General features: G+C 35.9%; 1 protein-coding gene across 5 annotated transcripts; it reads left to right on the top strand.

Moving 5' to 3' along the window:
* Window positions 1-1,275: 1,275 nt before the first annotated feature.
* On the top strand, window positions 1,276-22,101 carry CCP110 (centriolar coiled-coil protein 110). 5 transcript variants are annotated; one of them, XM_070362203.1, is made up of 18 exons: window positions 1,276-1,475; window positions 3,141-3,286; window positions 4,361-4,516; window positions 5,137-5,292; window positions 5,746-5,874; window positions 8,282-9,926; window positions 12,071-12,201; window positions 12,691-12,868; window positions 13,420-13,559; window positions 13,966-14,082; window positions 14,423-14,524; window positions 14,707-14,823; window positions 16,804-16,860; window positions 17,618-17,691; window positions 18,238-18,300; window positions 18,943-19,002; window positions 19,507-19,592; window positions 21,880-22,101. In XM_070362203.1, exons 4-18 carry the CDS (start codon window positions 5,152-5,154, stop codon window positions 21,930-21,932), a joined length of 3,093 nt encoding a protein of 1,030 aa, XP_070218304.1. In that variant the 5' UTR covers window positions 1,276-1,475; window positions 3,141-3,286; window positions 4,361-4,516; window positions 5,137-5,151; the 3' UTR covers window positions 21,933-22,101. The 5 variants fall into 5 exon arrangements, with proteins under 5 accessions (XP_070218304.1, XP_070218303.1, XP_070218305.1 ...); XM_070362202.1 differs by lacking the exon at window positions 4,361-4,516; XM_070362204.1 differs by lacking the exons at window positions 4,361-4,516; window positions 16,804-16,860.
* Window positions 22,102-22,621: the final 520 nt, after the last annotated feature.

The following is a 22,621-nucleotide window of genomic DNA, read 5'->3' as shown; positions in this document are numbered from 1 at the left end:
AAGTCACTCAGTCGTGTCCTGACTCCTAGCGACCCCATGGACTGCAGCCTACCAGGCTCCTCCGTCCATGGGAGTTTCCAGGCAAGAGTACTGGAGTGGGGTGCCATTGCCTTCTCCAACTTCTTCTCCTACTAAGGTCTGATGATGGGGCTTCTGTACAAGGAACTGCAAGAATTATCTCAAGTATTCCTTACAACTACTCTTGTGATAGGCATGTTTAAATCTTTTATACATGAGAAAATTGGCATGGGAAAAAAAGTGGGTAAAGAGAGGCAGATGGTAAGGCCAATTTAGGAAAGGAGCTAGCTGCTAAATCATATTTTGAAAATGCCAACAAAAATTGGCAGTTGCCTTTGCCTCTGTAAGGATTAAATTATTAGCCACTGAAGCCACTGACCTTCAACACATCCTGAAAGGAGTTCAGGGTGGAGATCAGGAATGAGGCACTTTGTGCTCCGGGAAAAACTAGGTATTTTCAGATTTTATGAGCCCAATTCTTACATCTACTCCTATCTAGAAAAGCACTAAGATCATTAATGTTGACATCAGCTCCTCGTGACCAGCTGGAAGCCTCTGGCAAAACGTGTGCTTGACTTCACATATCCCTTTTCGCTAAAATTGTATGTAATACTGACCTCTCTCTGCCTGTCTGGGGGCAGTTTCTCAGAACTATCTGAATTGCTGTCGTCTCCTGAGTAATAGTCCTCATTTTTGTCCCAAATAAAACTTAACCTACAACTCTCATGGTTTTTTTTTAAGTTGACAGAAAACTGGCAATATGTTTGGACAGAGAACTTTGGCAAAACATTCTGAGCTTTTCCTGCCATTCTGAACCTGCTGCCTTCCTTTCTTGGAGGTATTTTCCCTGTGATTTGCAAGAGTAGGGAAGTGTTGAAGCTTAAAATTGTGGCATCTAGGATTCAATAATTTTTTTATTTTAGAGAGAAAAAAATTTTAGTGCCTACTGTATGTATTCCAACGATTGTACAGAAAGAAGTTATCTCTTTACAAATAAGTGAAAAATAGCAGCTTCAAAGAACATTTCTCGAGGCTTCAGTTCCTAACGAAATAAAATTTGAGAGCTGTCAGTGAGGACTACGCTTCCCGGCGTGCACCGCGCCTCCCGTAAGAAAAACGCCTTCTATCGCTGGGCGGGGACGCGTACCCAGGGGCGCACAGCAGCTCGGGGATTGTAGTTTTCTGAAGGCCCAACCGGGCCAATGGACCCGGAAGCAGCCACCGGAAGTTCCGGCCCTAAGAGGTGGAGTCCGGAGGTGGGGGTGCGGCTGCGGCGGCGGTGGCGGTGGCGGTTGCCAGGAGCCCGCGTTGCCGCCAGAGTACCGTAATATGGCGGGGAGGAGGAGGAGAAGGCGGCGGCGAACGGAGCTGTTTTCAGTCAGTACCAATTGAGCAGTTTGCTTCCTACCAAGGCCAGGAGCTAGGGGAGGAAATCTGCCGGGGCCGTGGGAGAACAGGTGTGTGCCTGAGAGTGGGCTTGACTCAGCGGGTCTCGGCTGCGAGGCCGCAGGGCGGGCTGAATTGGCGCGCTGAGGAGCTGAAAGGAACCCGAGCGCAGGGGCTTCCGGACCTCGAGCCCCTGGAAAGACTCAGGCTGTGTGGAGGCGGGTGCCCCGGGGGCCGGCGGCTTCGGTCGCGGAGGTGATGTTCAGATGCTGGCACCGCCTGGTGGGTCCTCGGGATGGAGCTTTATCAGAGGAGCTGGGGAAGGTGGGCTTGGAGCGCTGGGGAGACGGCAGAGGGTCCCCAGTAAATAAAATCGGACCAGAACTGGGGAACCATCTCCTGTTGATAGAACTGGTTGGGCCATTTTTTTTTTTTTTTCCTTGGCAAGGGGAGCGTCCCAGGGTGTGCACTGGCCATTTCTGAATGCCAGTTATCACCAGCTAAAGGGCCTAGGCGCATTCTTCACCCTGCGTTTGTGACTCTCTGGGGGCATAAGGAGAAGGATAAAAAAGCAAATTATCTTTATTGGCCCTCATGCTACTAGGTGGTTTCCACCCTTTGCTTCTACCTGGTTATAACCCCAGTTCCCTGCTCCTAGTTTAAGCAAATGGCAGGCGCCTAGAGTTTGACTTAATGGGGAGGGGTATAAACGCAGCAAAATGAGGAAGCTGAGGTCCCCCTTTTTTTTTTTTTTTTTTAAATTTAGTTTTTAATTGAAGGATAATTGCTTTACAGAATTTTGTTGTTTTCTGTCAAACCTCAACATGAATCAGCCATAGGTATACATATGTCCCCTCCCTCTTCAACCCCCACGTTTTTAAGTTCAATTTGAATCTTATCAGAAACCAACTGCCCTCTAGGAATTCATAAACTAGTGGGAAAAAAATAGTCTTCATCATTCTCTTCCTAATGAAAGTTGCTCCCATTCGTTGCTTTCTGCATGTCCTACTAATGAATCCACACAGAATCTCGTCAAAGCGATACTATGATTATACCTATTTTACAGGAACTGAGGCATAGAGATGGTAAGTGAATTGCCAAGAACACACAGCTCGTGTGTGCCTGAAAAAGAAAGCTTCCCCTTTTTTTTGCCCCTTTGAAAAGACTGATGGGTAAATAAGTAGCTAGGATGTGTAAACAGGACGTGTTCTGTGTTCTTTTAACATTTCCTTCAGTGACATTTCTGATGGAGTACTGATGAGCAGGTATCAGAGTTGTGAGTCTATGGGGTTTGCAAAGAGGCTCATTTGGAGAAGGATCCTAGTTTAAATGGAGAAGACAGGTCATGACTGAACTTGATGCAGCCAACAAATTATTAATTCAAGTGGACCAGTAATGCCTAGTGATAAAGTATGGGGCAGTAGGTTTGTGGTTGCAGTGGCCTTGTAATCAATGCTCCCTTAAAATAAAACCCTGTTGACAGAGGTAATTGTGGCATGAGAAACGGAGTTCCCTGTTGCTTAATTGTATAGGATTCCGGCTCTCAATTTTTTAATGGTTGATTTGCAGTTTAGAGGTACCATTTTCTCTGGGAATAGGGTCATCTATGAAACTCCCATTCTCTAAATTCCATTCTTCCTTGCTAGCTTCTTTGCAGTATAGTCCACTGTCTTCTTTTTTCTGATTTACTTTATTGTTTGAGCTAACTATTCTGTTTATTCAATATTTTTATGAAGTGCCTCCTGTGTACAGACTTTGTCCTATGTAATGGGGATTCAGTGGTGAGCAAGACTGAGAAGGTACCTGTGCTTATGGAGATTACATTTTGGTGGAGGAAGACAGACAAAACCCAAGGAAATAAACAAGATAATTTCAGATAGGGGTAAGTGCTATGAAAGTTGGGAAACAGCAGGATAGTGTGATAGTGAATGACGCAGGGTTCATGCTGTAGGGTCACTTGGTTATTTTCATCATCATGATATTAGACTTGTATTTGGATGTTTAATGCATTATTATAGGCCATGTTATGCGGTAATAAAAATATATTGCTGTATGACTGCAGTGTGTATGGCAAACATATACTGTTTAAGGGATGTGAATTTAACTTTCTGTAGCAATGGGGCATATTTATATGACGTTGAAAGAAATATAAAGCTATTACCATAAAGATATTTTATTTCCTTAAATTTCCCAGACCTTCCATGCTTTGCTTGTATATCCATTGGAAGTATATTACATTCATTGTATGAATAATCTATTTTTGTTTCTTGTAATGCTGGATGCGTGGGTTGTGTTAAAAATTCTTTTGAAGTATTTTAGTAGAGAGGGGATCATTTAACTTGCTCATATCTTAGCTTCTGCCTATTCTAATTTTTAATATATAATATGGGTTGAAGCCTAGACTAAATGAGGCCTGCTTTGGTTATCATGCAGTAAGCTGTTTTGTATTTTATTTTCTTGTTTTATGAATTTAAGTTTGCAAGATAATCTCATTTATACGCTAGAGAACCATTTCTTTGAAATTAAGCTCAATTTGCATAAATGAATATAGAAATAATTAGAATTGATGGGATGATAGGAAGAAGTTTTGCTATTAATAAGACTACCAGTTTGTCAAAACTAGCAATAGATCTTATTTTCTCATAATGTAATCATAATTTCATATATGATTTTCCTTCATTTCCATTTGTGCTATTGTTTGTTCCGGATACGTTATAGTACTAAATTTTTAAGTGCCTTGAGGCTTAGGGCAGTATCATATTGTATCTTATTTCATCTTTGCATATCCCATGTCATGAATTGAATTTCACTTCCCTCTTTTTTTGTTGTTGTTAATTGTTTAAAAATGAACACTTAAAGGAATATTATCGTATTAGTTTTTCAGTTTTCACAATTCATATCCTTGTTGGTTATGAGTCCAGTGATAGCTCTCTTTTCCTTTCCCTTGCTTATTTAGGAAACAATGCCAGACATAATACTGTGAAAACAGGCAATCACATATTTAACACATGCTGGATGAATGAATTGTTAGCTAATCCTTCCTGGTTACCTTATATTTTCATAGCCACCATCACAGTTTTCCAGAAATTGTGAAATTACTGAACTGATTGTTGTAAGTAGTTTGGTGATGGTTCCATTTTTCAACTATAAAGTAGAATTAATATGAGGGCCAATAGATTCTGTTTTTCACTTCTGATTTGGCCAGTTATCATGGAGTCAAATTATATTCTTAAAGATATGCAAGTGATAGACTGGACTTTGTGGTAGAAGAATTTTTGAAAGTAAATATCTTTCTTATTTATCTAGCCCCCACCCCCCTTTTTTGTTTTGCTAAGGATTCCTACCTTTGTATTATATAGTTTTTCCTGTGATGTATAGATAAGTCCTGCTGAAGAAAAGATAATATTGTTTTAAAGTCTAAAGTTAGTTAGGTTGCATAGCGTTTCTTTTCAGAAGGTTTCATTGCTGAATTTTTTGTGCCTTTCTAAATTAATCACATTTAAAGATTGACTATATATAAATCTTTAGAAATATTTAGTACATGAAGCCAGGCTTAATTGGGCAGGGTCTTGAGGTCTTTTTTGTGCCCAAGAATTAGCTCCTGATCAGGAAAACAATTCTGGGAAGCCCAGTTCTAGAAATTGTGAATTCTAGAAATATTTCAGTGCCCTACAGATTTGCCAAATAAACTAAGATCAGCACATTAAAAATGGCTTTTTTCCCCTGCTGTAGTGTGATTGTGGGAAGATGGAGGAGTATGAGAAGTTTTGTGAGAAAAGTCTGTCCAGAATCCAAGAAGCATCATTATCCACAGAGAGCTTTCTACCTGTCCAGTCTGAAAGCATCTCACTTATTCGCTTCCATGGAGTGGCTGTGCTTTCTCCACTGGTAAATGTTCTTTGATTTTAAATAATTTTTTTTTTTTTAATCGTGAATCAGTAGGGTTGTTTACAGAAAAATAAAAGAAAGGCTTATAAATATCTAAAAGATGCCTAACCCTTTCAAAAGGAGAGACATGTTCACAGAAAAATAAATGAAAGGCTTATAAATACCTAAAAGATGCTTAACCCTTTTCAAAAGGAGAGACATAGCTTTTTTTTTTTTGAGTTCTGATATATGGCATCCATTTAGAACTCACACCAATACAGAACATTTTCATCACCACAGAAAGATCTCACATCTTTCATCCCAGTTATCAACCCCAACCATGGTTCAGATTTCTTTCACTGTAGATAGTTTTACCTGTTGCACACATCTTTAATCATTCTGGTTCAGAACTTCCTGAATTTATGATATTTTTACATTTAAGAGAAGTAATTACATATTTATGATGTTTTTCAGCTTAATATTGAGAAAAGAAAGGAAATGCAACAAGAAAAGCAGAAAGCACTTGATGTCGAAGCAAGAAGGCAGGTTAATAGGAAGAAAGCTTTACTGTCTCGTGTCCAAGAGATTCTTGAAAATGTTCAGGTGTGTAATATAAGCTCTTTTAAATTATAATTAAGAAATCATGAGGTAAGCATTGATGATATTTTTCAGAAATATATTTGCTTTAGTGGTTAATTACCAATATGCAGTTGTGTTTGAGAAGCTTCGTAATTTGCAATATTCCATTTCAGTTACTCTAAAGAAAATTCATTTGCTTGTTAGTGATGCTCAGTACTTGAATCAGAGGGTATTTAGACAGTGGACCCACACACTGAGTATAGTTGCTTATTGTCTGTGTCTTATGACTCTAAAAACATTGAATTCTCAGTGACAAAATGATAGAATTGGCCATTGTAGTTTACCTCTGAACTAATCAGTCTATTGACTCAGTGATCTTATTCTCATTCTCTGCTAAAGTAAATAACAGCTTCCAATATTTTTGGTGAAAATTCTGATCTTAGATATACAAATGCAATTTAGATTACATAACAGAATTTTCTTGATGCATTTTAGATATAAATTGAAACTATTTAAACCACACATCTTTACCTTTTGCAGTTACTTTAGATTTGTATAAACAATTGGTTTTAAGTTCTGGATCGTTTCATACTAAGAAGAAAAACTGAGTAATTTAAATAATTTCTGCCATATGTAGCACTGTTTTTCTGGTTACATCTTTTAATTCTTTTATAATCTTAGAGGTTTGTGGTTCATGTAATTCATGCTAGATGATATTTCCCACTAACTCTACCTTCCTTTCGCTGTGGGTAGTTGATCTTAATTTGTAAAGTATAATTACTCCTCATATTGAATTTAAAAACTATAATGAGTAGCACAACAAGGGTGGGTTTTTGATTTATTACATATTTCCTATTTTTGGAACAAAACTAGCATATTATTCTTGGTCCATTGAGGGAACAATTCATATATATTACTAATGGGATTATCGTTGAGTTTAAAAACTTTCTCTGCATGTACAATATAGAGTAATGAATTAATTATGCAGTTAGAGAAATTTTATCTTACACAAGAAGCTTTCTAAGGTCTGTTTTACCTGTAAAATCTGTGATTTTGTGGTAGATTGTTTTTGTTGTTGTTATTTAAATTGTATAATCAAAGGCTTATATTAGTGATGTATAAAAAGGATGGGTGCTGAATATCACAGATGTGTAATGTTTAGCTATTTTGAGGAAATAATTTTACTTAAACCTGTGAACACGTGTCCTGAGTATGTATTCCTTTTATTTTATTTCAGTTGTGAAGTTGTAAGTATATCTCATTGTATTGTTTATTGCAGAGTACCTGGAAACAATTGCATGTCTTGGGATTTGTAAGCTAAAATAGGAGTGCCATGTTGTCTGAGAAAAAAAAAACACAAAACAGCTTAAAAATCTTTTAAAATTCAGGATTCTGGAGTCTATATTCATAAGATAATATGGTGATGATTTTTGCCAGTTTCATGTATGCTTGTATAATCTTTAGAATTATGCTCCGGGAGTTGGTGATGGACAGGGAAGCCTAGTGTGCTGCAGTCCATGGGGTTGCAAAGAGTTGGACCCAACTGAGCCAACTGAACTGAATCTTTAGAAAACATCCTAGTTGACTTTTTACTTAAAAATAATAGATCCAAAATGTAATTTTATTTTTTTTTCTGTTGAATCTTGTGTATACAATTGTTCTCTTTAAGTTTTTTTTTTTTTATTAAGTTTTTAACTTTGCTTGTTCAAAAACTCATTCGCAGGCAGTTGTTTTAAGTAGTCATCAGTTAATCAAATTGGAATTTGCTTTAATGTATTGAGTTTTAAGTTTTTATTTTTCAAGTATTAAACTGCATAGCTGAGCTATCATTTACCACAAATTTGTCTCAACATACAGAGGGTTTTAGTTAAAATTGGGAGCAAGCATATGGGAGGCAAGAGTCTTGGTACTGGATTAATATTGCTTAATCAATATCCTGGGCAAGTTAGTCTTTCTTAAAGAGGAATCATTTAAGTAAGGAATTTAATTACTTGCTATTTATCTTACACATTGTTATCCTTAGATGATAGTTCTCATAGGAGAAGCAGTTGGTGATGTTAATAACATATAACCAGAAGAAAGTTATGGAAAATACTTCTATTCCAAGATTAAATTGCACACTGGTATATGAATATATATGTGTGTGTGTATAGATGTGTACATACGTTCATAATTTTATTAGATTATTTAGATGTTACTTTTTTTCTTATAATCTTTTAATAAATAGTCCAGCATGACCAGTAGATGCTTTTTATAGTAATTTGTGCTCCATATGATACAGAATACCATGGAAAATGTCATCTGAGCTTTTGTTTGTGTTTTTAAATATTAGAATTCTGAATCTTCAGTTTCAGTTTTGCTTTAGAAAACAATGAAATCAAAGGCTTTTTGTGTAGTGATGAAATGTTAATTTTTATATTTCCTTTTTCAGGTTAGAAAAGCACCTGATGCCAGTGATTTTCATCAGTGGGAGACTGAAACAGTTTACTCTAATTCAGAAGTCAGAAACTTGAATGTTCCTGCTACACTTCCAAATAGCTTGCCAAGCCCTACTGAACACTCTACTTTAGCAAAGTTTGAAAAGATAACTGGAATTTTGCCATTGAATAATGAGGATCGATTTAAATCTAATAGAATAGACTTAGCTAGGGACTCGGAAGAATTGAGTTATCTGAAGCAATGTGATAGTTCAAATATTAGCCAGGCAGAAAATGAAGCTTCTTTAAAGACTTCCTCAACAGCAGCACAGGAGACACTTACTTCTGATGTTCTCTTTCCAACAAATGAAGAACAAGATCCATCACTTTTGGAGGAAGTTACTCCGGATCCCTACATAATGAGTCTTCAGAACCTGATGAAAAAGTCAAAGGAATATATAGAAAGGGAGCAGTCTAGACGCAGTCTGAGAAGTAGTGTAAAGAGGAGTGTTAATGAGAGTCATTCAGACAAAGAAAATGATGCTGTTAAGGTGACTGACAATGGAAAGGAGAAGTCCCCGTTGATAGGCAAACACTGTGGTTCAGTTATTCCTGACAAACCAAGCCTTAATAAATCAAATGTTCTTCTCCAAGGTGCTTTCACTCAAGCAAGCAGCATGAATACATCTGTTTTAGGTAACTTTTCTAAAGTGGACATATCTATACGAACTGGCCATACCACTGTTTTAGAGACTGATTCTAATTTCCAAGGCATTCCCACTTTTGTTACTGAAAATAATGTTATCAAAAGTCTTACTGGTTCGTATGCCAAAATACCTAGCCCAGAGCCAAGCCTAAGTCCTAAAATGCATCGAAGGCGTTCTAGGCCATCATCAGCATGTCATATACTTATAAATAACCCAATAAATGCTTCAGAATTAAGTCCTAAAGGGAAAGAACAGGCAGTAGAGTTAGTTGTTCAAGAAACTGATGAAAAAACAAATGTACCTGAAACTGTGCCAAAGTTACCAGTTGATTTATCAGGAGTTTGTTCAAGTAAGGTTTATGTCAGCAAAAATACAGAAGCCATGCAGGAAATGGTTTTAGGTAAATCAAATCAGGTATGTCAACCTTCAGGTAATCAATTAGAAAATAAAGTTATTCATGGACTTGCTATCATGGAAGGTCAGTTAATATCTGATGCGAGAGGACCGCACAGAGTGGACAGTACATGTACTGCAGGGGAAAGATTGCATGAGCCATATGCCACCAGAGAGTGTGTTCTGAGTCAAAACTTTGGTAGTGTGAGTGGAGTCAAGTCAACCAATGTGTTAGAGAAAAACTCCTGCAACTTACAGATGGAACTGAATAAGTCTTACGATGTAAAAAACCCATCTCCTTTACTGATGCAGAACCAGAATACCAGACAGCAGATGGATACCCCTACAGTGTCCTGTGGAAAAGAACAATTTTTGGATAACAGTTTTGAGAAAGTTAAACGGAGACTTGATTTAGATATTGATAATTTGCAAAAAGAAAACTACCCTTATGTTGTAACAACTGGAATAGCTGAACAGGAAAGGCAACATTTGCCAGAAAAAAGATATTCTAAAGGATCTGTCTACATCAAGAATAAGATGTTAGAAAGTAGTTCCAAAGGTAAGAAGGCTTTGAAGTGTTTAATATCTGCCAAACAGATGGCATCTTTAATACTTTTAATTGACAATATGCAGAATAATAATAATTGTCTTCACCTGTTCAGGTTACTTTCATTTATCAGAGAGCATAATTAGCTACAGTGTATTGCCACTTGATAGGCTTTCTTAAAGGATTTTCTTATTTAAATTATAAATCTTTCACAGTCCATTTAGTATTAATAGAGAATATTGTTAATGACTGAAGGAAAAAGTTCTTGCATGAAGCATCATTCATAGTTTTAATCCATTGTATTGCTGTTATGTCTTCCTTTATTTTCACCAATATTCCTTCCAGTATTTTCACCAGTTTGCCCTTTGATTTGTAATGAGATGCTTATGCAGTTGGCCCTTTGAAAAGTGAAAGTGTAGTTGCTCAGTCGTCTCTGATCTTCGTGACCCCATATGGACTGTATCCCACCAGGCTCCTCTGATCATGGAATTCTCTAGGCAAGAATACTGGAGTGGATTGCCATTTCCTTCTCCAGGGGATCTTCCTGACCCGGTGATTGAACTTGGGTCTCCCGTCTTGCAGGCAGATTGTTTACTGTCTGAGCCACAAGTTGGCCCTTCAGTAAACACTTTAACATCAAATTATTAGAGAAAATAGCACTGATAAGGCTCGGTATATTTAGTAGTGAAAATTATTTCAAAATTTCTGTTGCATCTAGTGTTATATTAACAGCAACTTGTTAAAACAAGTCTTATTACACCTTACTTTGTTGTTATGATTCATAATTCTTCATTACTGATAGTAAAGACTTATAAATCAAGTAAATTAACTTTTTAGACACAGACATTTTAACTAATGTGATATATAGCCTCCTGAAAAAAAACTATATTCTGTAAAATTGCACACTAAAAATAACAAAGTTTATCAGAAAAATAGAGTTGGATTGGGGCAGATCCTTTAATGCATGTGCAGCTTTATCAGAACTCTAATAAAGAAAACAGTTGATACTTGAGAAGCTGGCTTGGCTTCTCTAAATAGATGACACAACAGGCTAAGGCTGTCTTGGTGAATACCAAAAGTACAGGGACTAACTAAGTGGCAATTTTGGCATAAGAGGAAGGCCATGTGTGGGAGATCAGGCTGGTCATGGAGGCAGCTGGGTTGTTGTGGTGGTGGGCATGGGAGGCAGCACAGTGTGCTGAGAGCTGCCCATAGCTTGGCTGTCTACCTTGGGACACCTCCCAAAGAGGGAGCCCCTGGACAGGCACTCATTTATAAGTTTTTAAGGTAGAGCTGAACGGACTCCTGCTATTGGCTGAGTGGTTAAGTGGGAGCCTTTTTCCTTTCTTGCTGAGAGTTAACTATTCTACTGCTTTTCCAGCTCCCCCTGTCAACCTATAAAAAATTGCCCATGTACAAATGCCAATTGTTACAGCTGAATAAAATGGATTTAGGAACAAATTATTGGAATACTACAGGAGTAAGACAAATATAATTATTTTCAATGAAAATCATTGTGTATTTGAAAAGAAGGATTCTTTGAATTTAGGGGAATTACAGTGGATCCCTGAATATCTGTACTACGTCTGTGTAATACTTGGTATTTCAACATTTCAGAGTATCTCACCACTTTCTGTTCAGTAAGTTGCATAGTCATACTGATTTAATATATTTTTAGTAATTATATGGAATTTTAGTATTTAATCTTTTTTGGAACTTTATACTGAGTAGCTTTACACTATCAAAGCATTTATTTAAAAGAAAAAGCACAGGCTAAGCTATAATACTAGAGACCCTGGAAAAGGACAAGAGTGAAGAGAATAAATGGAGGTGAGGTGCACACGAGAACCACATCTTGAAGTTCATTGGAGTAAGGAGAGTCTGGATGGAACATACAGTCTTGTCTCCATCAGTTCAGATCATGAAGGGATCTGTTGAATAATTGGGTGAGGGTGATAAGATACAGACCTTTAGTAATCTGAAATGAAAGGAGAACAAAAGAGAATGTGGTTCAGAATGGTGATCTGGCTGTATCTTGATTGTACTATGTTGGATCCAGGAATATTCTCTGGTTAGAAGCGTAATTTAAATTGATGGTATAAATCATCAGATATTACTAAATTTTCTAAATTTGAGGGGATATGTTTTTTTTTCAGAAGGCGAGGAGATACTAAAAAGCAAGATACTAGCTTTTGAAGAAATGCGGAAGAGACTAGAAGAACAGCATGCCCAGCAGTTATCACTACTCATAGCTGAGCAGGAAAGGGAACAGGAAAGACTGCAAAAGGTGAGGAATTAAAATGTAGAGATATAGGGCTGGTGAGTGGAATTTTGGTCATGTAGAGGATATTTGTAATTGTTACTTATGTGTATCTTACTCTAAGGGGGTCATTGATTTTGTTACATGGATGGTATTTTTATTGCCAAAGTATGAGTTACAATATTTAGATGCTTATCTAAAAGTAAATGCATAGTTTATCAAAAGGATACTTAATTGAATCCTTGATTCAAAATTTTTAATATTTTAAAAGGTATTTTATAAGTAGATGCTGAAATATGCCTTCTGTAAGGGTGTATTAGAAGAGGAAGGACACTTGTTTTAAGATTATTACATTTTAGAATCAGTTAAACAAATTGTCAATTTTATTTGAGGGAGGAAAACCTAAAGTAATAATTTGCTGATAATCATACATACTTTTAGCTAAGCCTAAAATGATACTCTGGAGATGTAATTAAACAAAAGAGCCTACCACATTGTAATAAACTTAATCTGCAGGACATAGAAGAACAGGAGAAAATGTTAAAAGAGAAGACAATAATTACAGCAGAAGCCTCTGAATTGGACATTAGCAATGCTGTGGACTTTGGATGGAGAAAGATAAGTGACTCTGGTTTACTAGACACAGTGCTGTCTCAAGTGGACTCACTCCATACTTCGAATTCAAATAGTTCTGGTAAATATTAAAAAATCATTTAACATTTAAGAAAATTATCTTATACTAAGATATTTTGTTTGGCACACTTTAAAATTGTACCTCCTTTCTATTAGTCATCGCATGTCCAACCCGCTGCTATTTGCCAGCTGCTTACTAATTGATGAAAAATGAAATGATAGCAGCAAAGACCAGTGAGCAGGTGTTCATGAAGAAAAGCCACCTTAGCAAGGAAAATATCAGGAAATTTGACTCAGAGCCCAGTCTTTGTTCACTCATGCAGCAGGTGATATTCTTCAAGGGAAAACTCAGTTTGCTATCTCCTGGGTGATGTTGAATTACATCTCATTTCCCAGCCCCAATAAGAGCTTATCTTCAATTATCCTGAAATGCTCTTTGTGTTGAAAAGATCCATCTGGTGTATAAGCTTGAAGTCCATAAATATTTTAAGTCTTCATGTGGATCAATTTCAGAGGAGTTGTTATTCTTAATGAGTGTCATGTTTATTTGGATGTTCTGTGTATTCTAATTGTTTTGACATCAAATACAATACTATGTGTATGTTTCTCAAGGTTTCACAAGTTCTGCCCTACAACATAGCTTTGCTTCTGCAAATGAAGTACCATTCTACCTCTGGGGATCATCAAGTAGTGGCTTGACCAAACTCTCAGTAACAAGGCCTTTTGGAAGGGCCAAAACTAAGTGGTCTCAGGTGGGCAAACTTAATGATATATGCATGCATGTCTGTCTGTCTTTTTAATTTTATTTGTTTTTGGCTGTACCATATGGCATGTGGGATCTGGCATGCAGGATCTTGTTTCCCTGACCAGGGATTGAACCCAGGCCCCCTGCAGTGGAGGCACAGAATATTAACCACTGGACCGCCAGGGAAGTCCCTAATCTATCTTTTTTAAAGAGCTACATTATCTTAGGTTCTACAAGTGAACCATAAATATTTTGTGATACATCAGAAGCTTAGCTTTTATTAGATATTAAACAACACAGCAAACACATACAGAAGAATTTCATATGTACAAACTAGTCATTGTAATAGATAAGAAAACAGTCTTGAGTATAATGTTCAGGTTATTAAATTGTTGTGTCTATACTATTTCTAGGTTTTCAGTCCAGAAGTACAAGCAAAATTTAACAAAGTAACTGCAGTGGCAAAAGGATTCCTTACTCGTAGGCTTATGCAGACAGATAAGCTGAAACAACTTCGACAAACTGTGAAAGTAAGAGGATTGTGTACATTGTATTGCATTTCCATCTCAGTTTCTATCAGTGTTCTGACACGGTTGACAATTGAGTTCAGTACTTAGGCAGATGAAATACTTTCAGTCCCTTTAAAGGCTTAAATTTTAGAAATTGATTAATCTCATTCAGATAATTTTTAAAAATAGGTGAATGAAGTAGGTTGTGCATTTTTTGTCTCACTTTAAAGAGAGTGCTGTTTGACTTCTGATGTAATAGTTTTATTTGCGTACTTACATTTGTTTTGACTGAAAAAAAGAACACAAACTCCAGTGATCATGAAATCTTCCTAGAAAAATGAAGGAGCATTTCTTTTTTCAGGATACTATGGAATTTATAAGAAGTTTTCAGTCAGAAGCACCTTTAAAGAGAGGAGTTGTTTCAGCACAAGATGCTTCTCTTCAGGAAAGAGTGTTAGCTCAGGTAATGCATGTGTCCTCAAGGCTCTTAGGAGATGGAAATGTTTTATTTCTCTCCCTTGATTGAACCACTGAAAGTAGGTTTCAGTTAAAACTTTAACCTTTTTCTTTAAGAGTACATAATATTACTGACCTCTAACCTCATCTTTTTTAAATTGGTATAATATTTTCTTCTTTTGAACTTAGTTGCGAGCTGCCCTGTATGGCATTCATGACATATTCTTTGTAATGGATGCAGCTGAAAGAATGTCTATTCTACATCATGATCGAGAAGTTCGCAAAGAGAAAATGCTCAGGCAAATGGTATGTTTCATGGGTTTTAAATTAGTGAATGATGAAAAACACATTGCTTTCCTTTACACTCACAAGATACTTCTCATAGCAAATATGTGGGTTTTCCTCCCACACCAGATCTCTGACACCAGCTGGGTGTCCTATGATTCAGTTCAGTTCTGATACCATCTACCTGGTGTCAGTGTCAGATGCTACAAGATAGGGAGACATTCATATAAGACTGCGCCCCTCTTGAGATGCCAATCTCAGGTTCCATGTTGTATTTCTGACCAATTGGCTATAAATTGGGGTTCCCATGAACACTTTCTCTACTCTGGTTTGAAGATTTTTCTAGAATGGCTTACAGAACACAGGGAAACCTTTGCTTACATTTAATGGTTTATTATATAATAAAGGATACAGTAACAGAGATGAAGAGCCAGAAGGAGAAATGCACAGGGTGCGGGGTGGAAGGGTCTTGAGAGCAGGAGCGTCCATCCTGTGGAGGCTGTGCGCCACCTTCTCAGCATAGGGACGTGTATTTTGGGTTTTTATGGAGGGTTCATCATGAAGGCATGATTGATTATTGACTCAATTTCTAGCCTCAGTCCTGCCCCAGATGATAGGGGGTGAGACTGAAAGTTCTAAGGCTGTAATCATGTTGGTGTTTCTGGTGACTAGCCCTTATCCAGAGACCCTCAGGTTTGTCTTATTAGAACAGAAGGTGCTTTGGGAAATTCCCTGGCAACCCAGTGGTTAGGGCTTGGTGCTTTTACTGTCAGATCCCAGGTTTGAAAAAAAGAAAAAAAAGAGGATGCTTCTGTCACCCAGGAAATTCCAAAAGATATAGGAGCTCTGTGTCAAGAACCAAAGTCCAAGATTGAGCATTAGGAAAAAAGATGATCCTGTCACTCAGGATATTTGATTACAAGAGTTTTAGGAGCTTTGTGTCAGGAACTGGGTTCAAAGACCAAATATTAATAGGAACTAGGGGTATATTTATTTATCTATCTATAATTACTTCACAATGAGGTTCTTCTGGGTTTGGAGTAATTGATACTAAATATCATTCTTTATTGATTTTAGCACCCTTCCTACAATTCTTAAAACAGAGTTCTCAGGATTACCAAAAATAGTTAAATCTGTAGACAAATTGAAAAGAAACTGGTAAAAGGATTTTATACTGTTTTGTGATTAGGTTTCTGAATTAAGCATGGCATGCTGCTTGGATGACTCATTAAAAAACTGACTGTTCTTGATTAAATATCCTTGAAACTATCATGTGCATAGTTCCTCTTTTATAAATGAGAATTAGAAAACAGGCTCCAAATTAATTTGAAATACAGTTGCTCCTTGAACAATGTGGGGGTTTAGGGGTGGCCCACTGTCAAAAATCTGAGTATAACTTTTGACTTCCCAACAACTTAACTACTTAAGAGCCTACTGTTGATCAGAAGCGTCACCAATAGCATGAACAATCAACACGTATTTTGTATATTATATGTCTTATATACTGTATCCTTACAGTAAAATAAGCTAAAGAAAATAATAAAGAGAACATATATTTACCATACTGTACTGTATCAATACCATAAATTTATGTTGTTTGTTTACAAGATGAATCCTGTCTTGCAGTAGCTACAGCAGTATTGTCTTTTATGATACAAAACACTGAAGATGCTATATGTATTACTAACATTAGACATAAAAAATGAAAAGATAACATGTAACATGAAGAAGAAATTCATGTTTATTTACAGGTATAATGATTCATGCGTTGATAATGAAGAGACAGCAATATGTTTGATTTCTGGGAGCCTAGTATAAGCACTGTGATTACTTCATAGTAGACTGGCCTGTGCACTAAATAATGTGCTGCTGTGCTGTGCTAAGTCGCTTCAGTTGTGTCCGACTCTTTGCGACCCCATGGACTATAATCTACCAGGCTTCTCTGTCCATGGGAGTCTCCAGGCAAGAATACTAGAGTGGGTTGTCTTTGCTGTCTTCCAGGGGATCTTCTCAACCCAGGGATCAAACCTGAGTCTCTTATGTCTCCTGCAGTGGCAAGTAGGTTCTTTACCACTAGCACCACCTGGGAAGCCCACACTAAAGAATAAATCATTATAATTATGACCTACAGTGTTACAGCTATGTTCATAATACAGTATTGGAAACTGTTAGCCTTTTTCTTTTTTAACACCATTTACCTGTTATAATATGCTGCAGTTGAAAGAGAAGAGAGCAGGAGGGAGGGATAAAGAGAGAGAGGCTGGCATATTATATGGTAATGTAACTTTGAAAGCAAAGTTATAAAACAGAAAATAAACATTGATTTTATGTGAAATAGTCACACCTTATGCTTATAAGGATAGACCAGTAGATACATATATTTTATGCATTAATGACATACTTAATTTTTTTGGACATTTCTAGGTTATACAGTTCATCTTTGAGTTTTTAAAAATTATCACAAATCTCAAAAAAATTTCCAATACATTTGTTGAAAAAATTCTGGATATATGTCACCTGGGCAGTTTAAACCTGTGTTGTTCAAGGGTCAGCTGTATATCAGAGTGTTGGAAATCTGTGGTTTGAATCAGTGATCTTAGTGGGGTTGGCAAAAGAGAAGCAAGCCAAATTTATATTATTGGGCAAAATAATTTTAATTAATTTTGAAAAATCAGATTGTTTCAATTGTAAAGACTAGGTTAAAGTTCAAAATGTTAATAAGAGAAGTCTTTCCATACAATTTGAGATCATCCTATACTATAATACAGTGGTATTACTGATACCACTAGAGCTTCATGTTACTTTTGTCTTAAAGGATAAAATGAAAAGTCCACGAGTGGCTCTTTCAGCTGCAACACAGAAGTCTCTTGATAGGAAGAAGTACATGAAGTAAGTTTTTCATGCCTTGTCACATTCTAATTTCATTATTATCAGGCCAATTGATTTTAAGCATCTGTTGGTTTGTATTTTCAAATTAGAAATAAAGAACAATTGACTCTTCTTCAACTAGGGTGATAGAAGTTCCCTTGTATAGAGAGTTTTATTAAAATCAGGTGGGAAAATCTGGTTTTATCTGTAGATAAATGTATTAATAAAGTATGTCAACGTCAGCTTGTATAATTGATAGCTAGTCAAATAATCTTAAAAATACTTAATCCTTATGTTCAATGTTAATTTTATCTTTTAAATACATTCTTTTTCAAATATTCTAAAGACTTCCTAGTGGGAAAAACTTAATGCAAAGAATATCTGAAACTATCCTATTAAAACTCTTCTTTCTTAAAATTTGTCTTTAGTATGCTTATTATAGGTCTTCCAGTAGTATACTGACTTTGAAATGATTTGTTTCTGTCATCCTGTATCACATTTGTAATCATGTATTTTCTCCCTTTCTAAAAACATTATTTGTATGTCCTTATTTTTATATTGTGTTAGGGCTGCAGAAATGGGAATGCCAAGTAAGAAATTTCTGGTTAAGCAAAATCCTTCTGAAACAAGGTGAGAAAAATCACAGTCTCACTGAGAGACTATTTTTTAACTATTAAGGAGAAGAAAATTTTATAAATCCCAAGCTTTTTATTAGCTTTGTTCTCCTTTACATCATTAAATCTCTCCCTGTTGAGTTGGAGGCTGAGAGGATCAGAATCCACAGTAATACCTGATCATGTGCAAGGTCATGTGTCAGACCAGATGTTCCTGGAGCTTTCTGTAGGACATAGAAATTTGAGCCCCATATGTCTTTGAGTTCAGTTTGCAGTCTCAGGGATCTTGGATATTTACTTTAAAACCTTAGAAGGTTAAACTTAATTGTGACCTGTTTTGTGCTCTTTGTGTTTTATTTCTCAGATGTTTGAAAGGAAAAATTGGCTTTTGTAAAGTACACAAATAAATTATCTAAAAGCACAGGGTTAATACTTATGTTAGATATCTCCTGATAAAAAAACCAAGGTTTGGCCTCTTGGTGAGCATTTAGGCACCATATTAATATGCTTTAATCACTTCGTTTTCCTTTGTGGTAAAGTATAGGCCAGATCATTGCATAGTTGACTTCTTCCTCACTGTTTCTTTCATCTATTGAAAGATAATAGGGGAAAAACTGAATTTATCCTGTTGATTAATTTTTATTTACTTTGTCAACAGAGTCCTTCAGCCAAATCAAGGACAGAATGCACCTGTTCATAGGCTACTGAGTAGACAAGGGTAAGAATTCAACACACATGGGTATTTAAAAATATTCAAATCGAGATTAGATCTGAGAGGGAAAAATAACGTAGTGCTTTTTATGTAAAAGATAATTATTTTAAAATATGGTCTTTTTATAGCATTAGGAAGAGCTTTTAATGTTTTGTTCAAAGATAACCCTTTGGTGTACTGTTGTGTATTATATTTTAATTATCATCTTTTGTTGGTGTGTTTTTACTTTTCATTTCATACCATTTTGCTCATTAAATATTGTAAACATCCATATAGTACGTTCAGCATCACCAAAGTGATTCTCCAACAAAGCATAAGCTATAGTTTAGTGGTTATTGTCTCCTGCTGAAGCAAAAGTATAGTTTTCTTACTGTGCGCATGCATGAGACTTAAATTCTCTTCAAGCTTATTTGTGCTTTGAACAGTTGATGCAGTATGGTTGCTTTTTTTGAATGTTGAACATTTAGAACTTAATGCAAGTGACTTATTAATTTTTTTATATTCAATTAGAACCCCTAAGACATCAGTGAAGGGGGTTGTGCAAAATAGACAGAAGTCTTCACAGAGCAGAGTGCCTAGCAGAGCGCCTGTTTCAGGTGTGTAACCAATTCCTGAAACCTGTTCGATAGAAAGACGTGCACAAGCTGCCCCATAACGCAGGCCATACCAGGGGGATGCGGTGTCTTTCCTTGCCACCATGATTTTGGCATATTCACAGTCGTTCCTACTGGTGAGCATTTGTATTAGTATCTTATGGCAGCAGGAGGTCTGAGTAAAATGGTGGTTCAGTGTAAATTCCATGAAGATACTATGTATTTTTTAATTTGAAAAATTTGTAGAATTATACACACTTAATTCAGAAGAGTTTTTATAAATGAGTAAAATATAATGATCTATCCAAATCTGTGCATGTCTATTCAGTTTTGGGGCAGTGCATCCCCCAGGAATATTTGTATCTGCACATAAGGGGAAGAATTTTTCCCTCTGACTACAGGGTCACATGTGAATATGCCAAGTGCGAGGGGGTAAGGGCTTAATCTTTTGCTCAATAAGAAGCTTGAGCTAAATGTCTTTATATTCATTACTTGAGAATTATTTAAGGATTAAACAAAAAAATGTGTTTTGAAATCCTATTTATGGTGGCAGAAAGACAAATTCGTTGTTGAGCTAATGCAAAACCTTTAAGCTAATGTTTTAATATTTTTAGCTACCTTTGTTAAGACACTATGATAAGCTCACCAAAAATTATGTGATCCATTAAAAATACTTTCAAACTGTTTTGCTTTAACTAGACTGCTTTCTAAACTTTTAAAAGAAATCTAATCACCAGGCAAGGAAAATTAAATCTTTAACAGTTCTAATCTTCCTCTTAATATATTTTAGAGCTTTTATTGCTAAGTGATTTCCTCCAAATTAGGAGGGAACAAGCAACACATTTTTTCATGTTATTCACATAAGTTCAAAGAAGGAACAAGATATTGATCACAACTTTGAATTGATTGCTCACCTTTTGCATGTATAATAGTTTAATTCATAATGTTGAATATGTAGATAATTTAAAAGGTCATCTTTTGGAATTCACTGCGAGTGACAGTCAATGGAGCTGTTTTAAAGGGATTAGAGAATTGAAAATCCTGCTTATTCCAGAGGTTGGATCAGCTTGTTTGAAAGATAACCATTTGGACCAAACACCAGATCTGTTGCTTGTGAAGTTTTATGAAATTTTAAGACATTTTCAGTTTTTTATCATGTTAGCATTAAATAATTTGATAAATCTAGCTAGTTGGCAAGTTATTGAAGAATAAGTTTTGTTTTGCTTAGTATTATCTATTCCCACAGTGACTACTTTCCATATTCTTTTCTCATGCATTTCATCTCCACTATTTGTCACTTGTGAACCTATAAGAAAAATAGCAACTACTGTTTTCTTTTCAGTAATACGCAACAGTATAAGGGATGAAAAGAAAGTCATTGCAGTTAATGTGTACAATGAAGTTCAGTACTTAGAACTATTGTGGTTTAAGTGCATTGCAACATAATTATTAATAAAAATATACTTAACCCTTAATTATACATGTTCATTCAAACATGTATAATTAATATGTATCTAACAAGTACAAAAATTCTTTCCTATTTTTTCCTAAAGATTTATTTATACAAGAGTGCATATTTAGACAATTGAAAAAGACTAAAGAATTTTATCCTTTTAAAATTTCTGTTATGACTGACTAAAATTCTGTGAATCTCAACACAGGGATCCGTAGTTGCTTTTGAAAAGACTATTCTGTCTTCCTTAAATTTTTAATGGCCTGGATTATGTTTCAAAGAAATTTGAAATTATGCATTGATTTTACCTACATTACATGTTCTAATAGAAGAACATACCTTTTATTAAGCATTTTACAGAAAGTTCAGTTTTGTTAGACTATCAATCTCTCAGCTTGAAGTAGAGTTCTGAGGTGTTTGAACTGCAGTTTGCTGCAAAGCAGTTAAAGTTGTTTATAGTTTTTATAAACTAAATTGCAATCTCTGATCTCACATATTTTAAGACATATTGTTTTATGTCTTGTGCTTTAGAGTTTACAGTGAAATTCAAAAACTGATTAGAGTAGGAGACAGTAATGCAAAATGGTTAAATAAAATAATGAATCAGGTGGAATTGGGTTCTCAGAGTTTCTACTTCTTATTCTGTTGTTTATACAAGTGACTGGTACCCTTAAAATAGTATAACAATTTTGACCTCATGATTATTTTACATAAGGATTAAATATGTTAATGTATTTTGCTTAGTTCAGTGCCTGGTACATAGTGAGCAGTCATTAAATGGTATCATTATAGAAAAACCGACACTGAGAAATAATATTAGTTTTGCTCTGTTTCCAGGAGTATATGCAGGAAAAATCCAAAGAAAGCGGCCAAATGTTGCGACAATTTAAGAAGACAACATTCATTAGGATAAAAATGGGGGAAAGGTTAGGATTCATATTATTTTTCCTGCTCATGATTTTTTATTTAACTCTGGCCTCTGTTTACACAGGCAAAGTGATGTCAAAGGGCTGAGAAATCATCTGGATATTTTGGTCTCTTTCTAACCACCTCCCCCCACCTCCCCCACCTCAAATTTTCCTCTTAGTATCAGTTTTTTGTTGTTGTTCAGGCACAAAGTTGCGTCTGGCTCCTTGAGACCCTATGGAATATACCCCCCAGGCTTCCCTGTCCTTCAGTGTCTCCTGGAGTTTGCTCAGATTCATGTCCATTGAGTCAGTGATGCCATCCAACCATCTTACCCTTTGTCTCCTCCTCCTGCCCTCAGTCTTTTCCCACATCAGGGTCTTTTCCAATGAGTCTGCTCTTCAGTTTTGGGTGAAGACAAATTAGTGCTTAGTAACTGACTCATTTTTGTCCTTAACCTGTATAAATTTATTTTATTACTCAGGTGTCTGTTGAGAACCTTTTTGTAAACTCAAAGGACATTTGGGTTTATTTCTATAAAATATTGAAAAGGTGTGATAAATTATAAATAAGTTCTGAAATACAAAGTTCATTTATCTTAGCACACTATTTGATAAATTAGATACTGTTCTGTTTAAGAGGAAATTATTGCAGAAGAATGTTTTTCTTTTGT

Source organism: Bos mutus, chromosome 25, assembly GCF_027580195.1.
Source record: "Bos mutus isolate GX-2022 chromosome 25, NWIPB_WYAK_1.1, whole genome shotgun sequence".
Lineage (NCBI taxonomy): Eukaryota > Metazoa > Chordata > Mammalia > Artiodactyla > Bovidae > Bos > Bos mutus.
This window is presented reverse-complemented; position numbering and strand designations above follow the sequence as displayed.